This window comes from Alligator sinensis, unplaced genomic scaffold (assembly GCF_000455745.1).
Source record: "Alligator sinensis unplaced genomic scaffold, ASM45574v1 scaffold471_2, whole genome shotgun sequence".
NCBI lineage: Eukaryota > Metazoa > Chordata > Crocodylia > Alligatoridae > Alligator > Alligator sinensis.
In genome coordinates, this window is record NW_005842143.1 from 1,715,548 (window position 1) to 1,723,827 (window position 8,280).

The window sequence follows — 8,280 nt, forward strand, 5'->3', positions numbered from 1 at the left end:
GACAGCTGCAGCAGCCATTATGAGCACCTGACCTGTGCAAGGTATGTTACAGACCTAGGCAGACAATGGTGCTGGCTGCATGACAGTCCTTCCAGGTCCTGAGGATGACCTTGCTACTGCTGGCACCACACCTCAAGAACCAAACTATATTAGATACATGATGGGGGAAAAGATCTTGTAGATAAGGTATTGGACCAGGACTCAAGAGAACTAGGCTCAGTGATCGGTCTCTAAAGCATTCAGCCACTGGAGTCTTGCCAATGAAAGCTGGGAAAAGGACATGCCACATCTATCACTACTAGCAGCCAAATCCTGCTGATCTTGGGCCAGACTTGCCCCAGTTTTAGCCTGGACAGCACTGCAGTTCAACCTCCTCTACCATTATACCAGCAACACGCCTATTGTGGATGCAACTACACCAGGGTAAAGCTGCCTTACACCACCCTGTCTCATTCCCTTTCTCAGGCAGGGAATTGCTACTCCAGCTTAAGTGCCCTTTTAGGAGCATAACAGAATGTGTCATGGGGAGCTAGCCTGCTTAAACCAGGGCAATATCACTGCATGTAGACAAGGCCTTCATCATTCTGCCTCCATTTCCCCCCTGTGCAATGGAATAAGAGGACGTGGGGGAAGGGACCAGGAGCAGGAGGATCAAGCAGCTGGACCTCTGCATGTATCACTGCCAGCAGCCAACTGCTGCTGAGCAGAAGCATCCTGCTTTACTCTGGCCACAGCCAGCACAGACTCCTGTCCAAAGATGGGGTAGCAGAATCGCTCTCCTCCCTGGCAGACTCAGGGGTCGCCTCGCCACAGTGGCAACAGAATACTTCTCCCCAGCCCACCAGGAGCAGGCAGAGACTGCTGAGCCCTGACAGCATGGAAGCCAATCCTGCTGCTCACATTAATGCTGGTCCAAAAGCTGTTTGAAATTGGTGGAAGGCAGTCATGCATGCTACCTGCTGCTTTGATGGTGTATGCTAACACCTTCCAGAGCCTCTCCCCAGCCTGTGATGTTTCACAGGGAGACTACAGAGAATAGAAAAATTACTTCAGATGAGATGTTGCATGTGGTGGGGACAGGGGGCACAACACAAAAGTGAGAGAGATCCCTTACTCAGCAATGGGAAGGAGAGAATGCATTAGGGAGTGGGAAGGAGTTAAGGGAAGAAGGAAAGAAAAAAAACATGAAGCAGAGGAAGCAAATGGATAAGGAACAGTTCACAATGAGCAATGGGGCAGCAGGGGTGAGAGGAAGGGAAGAGTAAAGTCCCAGAAAGAGTGAGGGAAGGAAGACACACCTTTGCACAAAGGAAGGATGGGCAAGAGCTGTTTGTATCTGAATCCTCTGAACCTCTCCTGCCTTCCACTAGAAGAAGCAAGAGGTTATTTTGATTATCTCTTTTACTGGGCTAACTGCATAGTTGAGAAAGATGTTAAACAAGCTTTCAGGCAAAAAGTACCCTTCCTCAGGTCTCAGGAAGACCTGTCCAACTGGTGGCCTGATGTCCACAGCTTTGAGATTCCTGACACAGCACATCCAAAGACCTCATAGGTCCAGTCTCCTATAAGGTCTTTAACTAAACAACTTTAGTTTGCTGGTCTGAGGTGGAAGCATAAAACAGTGACAGCAGTCTTAGCTTGCTGGGCTGGTATCAACACATTGGCTCTCTAGCTGCTGGGCTGATAAATGTCACTCATGCTTCATGGGCTGACATACAGGCTCAGAGTTTGGGCAAGGCTGCTAGTTTGCTGGGATGATATAGTATACGCTTTTATAAGATTGCTTAGATGCTCCCAAAGTAAGAGCCTTTATGTGCTCAGTACCTCTAATTTGTAGGCCCTTTTAGCAACTGCTAGATCACTGGGTTTCATTATAAGACCTTAACTTTTTCTGGCTTGGCATCTCTAGCTTGCTAAACTAGTTTGTGTAGCATGGCTGGCTGGGCTGAGGCCTGGCAAAGGCCTTTGTAAAGTTACTGTCATAGTAAAACTCAAGGGAGACCTACCACCCGGAATCATATAAGTAAATTAGAATTTCTCACCCTTCTGATTTTCAGAAGGGAAGGGGGAAGGAGTCAATAGTCAGGAGTTTGCCTCTGAACACTGGAAGAGTTTCCATCAAAAAAGGGAAAGCTGAACTTCAAAGAAAGACACACTTGAAAATACCAAGCCAGTCAACATAATCTCCTGATCTGTTACAGGAGATATCTCCCAGGGTGTGGGCTCCATACAGATGACTCTAGGGGCAACTAAAGAGAACCACTGGTGAGACAAAGCCCAGTCCAAGCGCAGCGTGTTCTCAGGGAGATTCTAGATTTTGTGAAATCTTGCTTTGCACAACAGGATGAGAGCTCTGCTGTATGAAACAGCCCTCAGTAGAAGATTGACCAGCTACCGGTAAACATGCATGCCTCCTTGCCTCCGATTGGCTAGGAGATGGCCATTAATATTTATGAAAACCAAGAACATACAAAAGACTAGCAAAAGCATCACTTAAAATTGACAGTGGTGTTCTGAACTTATGAAGTTTGGATTCAGTTAAGCAAACAACATGGAGATAGGTCTAGCTGAAGCTGGTGGATTTAAGGGACCTGGAACCAGAAGGACAAGGCACTCCATTTAAGAAAGAACCTGATGGACTGCTAGACTGAATAGGCCTAGCACCATGGGAAGTTGTACTCAGCTGACATCAGGATTGCTGAGCCAGGTATTATATAAGCATATCATAACAGATAGTCCCTGCTACGAAGAGCTTACAGGGAGGTAGATAAGGCAGGAGGAAAGGAAGGATTATCAGCCCCATTTTATAGATGGGAAACTCAGGCATCTGTCTGTGGCACTGCTAAAAACTGTCAAAAATTTAGAAGCAACTTTAAGTAGGGTCTAAAAAGGGCAAGCACTGAGCAAGTTCATGAAGCAGAACTACCACCAGCCCCTCTTATAATCCCATCAGTGTGAAGGCCCCAGCAAGGGTTAGGCCCTATGCATGGCATTGCACACATAAAAGAGCTTGCCTCTCCTGAAAGTTTCCAAACTAGCTGTGTAAGCAAGATAAGACAAGAGAAGAAAATAGGCACAGAAGTGAAGTGATTTGTCCAAGACCTCAGCAGTGGAAATGGAATGAGAAGCTGATCACCAATGTTCCCATCTGCTGCTCACAGAGAGGGGCCACTTGTGTCACGTGGCATTAAGGCAGAAAGCCTTCTGTACCAGATATTCCCTTAGACTGCACACCAGGTTACCAGAAGGAAAGAGTCCAAGACCCTGCTTCAGTGCACGTATGTGTGCATGTGCGCACACACAAATAAGCAGGATGGACTTTGGATTCATTTTTGCCAGAGTGAAATAAAGCTGCAGTTATCATGTCAGTTAGTTGGAGAACTGCTGTCACAGGTACTCAACATACCAACCAACAATTAACAAGCCCAGGTCCTTTGTTTCCTGCCTGTCCATTATTTATTAATTTGGCATCCCTGGTGTGTCAGGGAAGATAACAAGGCACTAGGTATTTGCACAGGCTGCATGTCAGTTTGTATCACCTGGGCCCGCTTTCATGAACCATTCTCACAGCCCATCCTCCCGTTACATGTGGCACAAAGCAGGAGAGGGATGGCTTAGCACAGAAGGCAAATATAGCAAGGGTCAGGCATAGTAAACAGGATAGAAGTGTCATTCATAGAACAGAGCTGCTACCAGTGATCTTTCTAAAGCTTCCAAAGAAGTTTTATTACAGACAAAGCTAAACTCTGAAAAATCCTAAGCAGCTCAAATTGCCCATGTGAAATTGGTACTTCAGACCTTGATTTGCCTGTCTCAGCATCTCACCTGTAAAATGTGGATAACACCAGCACCTTCAGCTCACACCAGCTTTGTTACGCTAATTAATGATACACAGTAAACATCCTGAAAGAAAGCATCCACAGAGGGAGCTATTCCAGATTAGATATTGTGACACAGCTTTTTCTCAATTGCTATTCTGGTCGATTTACCTGACTGGACAAGGCCTTAGAAAAATCTTAAATGCAAGCTTGAATAGACTCCTACATTTACAATCTCACCATCTAGAGAATGCTGGGGCGGGGCAGGGCGGGGAGGGGAGGGACATGACTTGGAACTATTTTTTTCTTTCAGCTGCACAACAGTAAGCTCCTAGAAGCAGTTAGTTAAAAACCTCAGTCAGCTCCAACTCTCAGGTGAGAAAATGAAACTAGGAAAAATAATTAAGTAGAACTTCTAAAACAGTAAATTATCCAGTCATATATAGGATGGAGCATTACATGAAGCAAAGCAACACTGCAATTTCACATTTGCTTTGTCATGAAAAACTCCCACTGTACCCCCTGCTCCCTGCACAAGCCAGCACAAACAGACATGCTAGCTCACAGATGGGTTAGGAAAGCAAAGCTCACAACCAGCTGCTCCACATGGAGGGCATAAATCCCTCTGTGCCCCAGGCACATAGTGCCAGGTCTATAGGGCACTTCCTCCATGTAAGCACACCCAATTAGCAGAGCTAGCAAGAGATCAAATGCAGATGGCAGTAGCCTAGGTCTTGTCAAACAGTCAAGGAAGGAAATGCCAGAAAACTAAGCAGAGTCCAACGTGCCCTTTCCTGGATGGGAGACTAAGAAATAGTGTGAAGGTTTCAGCAGATCACTGCCACTGCTGGTTCCTTCTGCATAAGCTACGTCTCTTTGGACGATCTCTTTGCCTCAGCTTTCCATCTATGCACCAACTACATGCATCTTCATGGGATGTGTCCATTTTTGGGGGGCCCATCCCAAACTAAGATTGAGCTCTGAAATCACTGAGTTGAGGTACAGTGGGTTGGGAACCCAGTTTCTCTAGGCATAGGTTACATCCCTTTTCCAAATGCTATTTTAAAAACACCCTGGCTAGGGGCAGACATTACATATAAACCTGTTTAAGTGATCAGAAACTGGTTTAAACCTGTAACAGAACAGATGTTCAGTGCACATAAACCAGTTTGAAAATGGCTGAAATCAGTTTGAGATAAACCTGCCTGAATGTAGTATAAGACTTAACTGATTTGGGTCAAAATGGTTTGTGCAATGTCTGTCCCAGACCCCTTGCTGGTTCAAGTTAAATCAGAGTCCCCCAGCATCCCAGCATGCTCTCTGGGCCAGGCAGGACTCTCTGCTCCACAGCAGGGCTGGACCCTCCCCTCTGCTCCCTGGCCAGAGCTCCGGCAGAGACTTGCAGGCACAGCAGGGTCTGCCGGCTTCCCTGTGCCTCCCTCCCCTGCCCCCCTCACTACTTAAGCAGGGATCTCTTCCTCCTCTCTGCCACAGCACGGACCATAGCCAGCATGTGGTATGCTAGCTAATGCTATGTCAGGCTCCAGCAGAGACTGCAGACACAGCAGGGTCTGCCTGGCTTTCCCCTGCCCTACACCTGGCCACTGCTCAAGCAGGAAATCCCCCTTCCCTCCCATCTCCCACAGCATGGACCCCAGCCCCATGAACCCTAGGCATGTGGTATGCTAACTAATGCTGAGAGGTGTCTGTATCTCTCTCCAGTTTCACTGGGGCAGGCAGATAAAGCAGTGAGCGCTTAAGGCTATTTGAAGCTAATCATCAGGTCAGCTGGTAGACTGTTTAAGAAGTTAGAAGTAATACAGAGAGGCCATTGTTTTGCTAATCTGGTGATAAAGACTGTTATCACTATCAGCCCCCAGCTGACTTGCTTGCCTGTCAGTTTGCTGCAGACAGTATTATGAAGCAGGGAGGGAGACTGAAAAGCTCCATATCATCAACAGATGCATGCACTGTACCACTCCCTTCCTCACATTTGCCTCAGAGTGCTAGCCCAGGGCTAAAGGCTGGCAATACTCCTGCCCCTTGAGCAGCCAGTAAGGAAAAGCCTGGGACCCTGCAGGCAGACCTCCCTAATGAGAGATCTGCTGGGGCCTGGCCATGCCCCGCTCAGCTTAGCTCCCTGCAGAAGGGAAGGGAGGGCTGCTCTAGCACTCCCCGCTTCTAGCCTGAGCCACTGCAGGCATGTACCTGAATTTCCTCAGTCCAGAGAGAATGTCTGTCTGGTTTCAAAGCAGTTCAGCCTAGTCAGGTTAGACTAACCTGCAAAGACTGAATCAATTCAAGCTCGGGCTTTTTGAATGTCTGTCCCTAGTTCCTGCCTCCCTGGAGAAATGCAGAACAGCCCACAGGCACATATCAGGTCTGTACCTGGTTCAGCTAAGCATACAAGCAGGGCGTTATTATTAGAAAGAGTTCCCAGTCTTTGCCATAACTATAGCTCCCTCAGCATGCAATGGTAGTATCCAGCAGTCAGGGCTCCATTGTGTGAGGTGCTCTACAAACACAGAAGAACTAAGTTCTTTGGACCAAAGACTAAGAATAATATAGGCAGAGAGATGAGGGAGCAAAAGGATAGGTCAATATGACAGGCAGTGATCACAACACACCAGCAACCTGGTGGGTATCAAGTTTTTGTAGGCTTTGTGACAATGAGATTTCTGGAGTAATTCAAAGGAGGACAGTGAGGCTTTGTGGGCAGCATGGGAAAAACATGAAGGACATTGCCTGAAATGTTTTACAAGTGGATGAAGAGGGTTGCAGTCAAGCTTTCCACACTGAACAAGAGAGACAATAGAGTGGGAACAGTCACAAAAGCCCTTGAGCATGAGGACAAATAGCTTGTGTTAGATGCAATGGAAAAATGGAAGCAAGAGGGACACTAAGAGAACAGTGAGGTGAGCTAAGAAAGCAATCTTTGTAAGAGCTTCATGACTGGATACCAGTCAGGCAGGATTGTATTTCCAAAAGCCCAAGTAAGGAATACAGCAGTCATCAAGACAGAAAGTGCTGAGAATTTAGCTGTGTGGGCAAACAAACAGTGCCAGCAGGTAAGTTCTGCATGTCAGTGCATGCGGTCTAAATAGGTGTAAGTGGAGGGCAGAGATGGGGTCTGGAACTGCTAATGGAATCTGTATTTATGCACTTTTCATTCACAAAGCTCTGGGCAAACAGTGGCCAATTGTTCCTCACAATACCCATGTGAGTTCAGTAACTTCTATTCCCATTTTACAAACAGGGCAGAGAATGTAATGACCTGGCGTTGTTCACAGGGCTGATGATTCCATTTGGAGTTTTATTTAAAGCTAAAAGAGGAGGGGGTGGAAAGGATAGGGAGGGGTGGCCTCTTCAGTGCTGACCTGGCAAGCAGTAAACTTATCTAAGGTAGTGCAAACTGACCCCATAGGTGAGGTCAGTCCATGGGCTGGATCCAGTGTGGGGTCAGCATGGAGGGTTAGTCTAGCATGCCAGCCAAGCCCCATGCAGATCCAGACATGACCCCACCCTGGACACTGGTGCACAGGGCTGTGTCATTCAGCCATGGGACTCCCCACAGGTCCAGAAATTTGGCAGAGGGGGAGCAGTGACAGCGCTCTCATGGCTCTGGGGGCAATTAACACTACCGCTATTTCCCCATTGTCAAATTTCCAGACCCATGGAGAGCCCTGCAGGCTTGATGATGCAGCCCCATGGGCAAGATTTGGCCTGTGGACCAGAGGTTGAGCACCACTCATCTAGAGCTAATCACTTTTTGAACTACAGATCCACTTCAAATTAGAAGCAGCCTAAAGTGGAAAACAGAAGCTCCACTCCAAGCAGATGAGGTGGCAGGGACCAGTCTCAGCTCCTGTCCCATATGAAATAATTTCCAGAAAATAGTTTGCTTAGGAACTGTATTAGTTTGCTTGGCTAGGGACTACATTGCCCAACTCCCTCCCTGCAACATCATTATCAAGTCCACAGTTCCCAAGACAGGACCACTTCCCCTATCTCTGGCCTACTAAGCAGCATTCTGATCTTCTGGTGCCTACATACTCACTAGCTTAAACTGTACCCCATGCCTCTGGAGGTTGTTTGGAAGAATATCAGCCAGCCCTTCTCCACCACATAGAAGAACTACACCAAGAGAATAGGGACCAAGGGAACCACAGCAAACATTAGAGGGTTTGTTTCTAGCACTTGAGTGGAATTACATGATTCCCTACAACTCAGAGGCAGAATGCAGAAGACAGGATGGGGTGAAAGAAAAAAATAATTCTTCATTCCTGTCTGACAAGTGCTTGAATCCTTAGAAGTGCATTGTGCATTACTTTTCTTTCATATACACACACACCCCTAGCTTCCCCCTATCAAACAAGGCACCATTACAACATACCCAGAAAGTTTAGTGTAAAACCTAGGTGTTCCAGCAAGAAGAGTGCTGGAGGAGAGAAGACCCCAGCAG

General features: G+C 47.1%; 1 protein-coding gene across 1 annotated transcript in view; it reads right to left on the reverse strand.

The window, feature by feature from the left end:
* The window catches only part of CACNA1E (calcium voltage-gated channel subunit alpha1 E), a 275,570-nt gene that overhangs the window by 266,311 nt on the left and 979 nt on the right, over window positions 1-8,280 (reverse strand). The window contains 1 exon segment of the mRNA XM_025206160.1: window positions 5,991-6,004. Within this exon segment, the coding sequence (XP_025061945.1) occupies window positions 5,991-6,004 (14 nt within the window).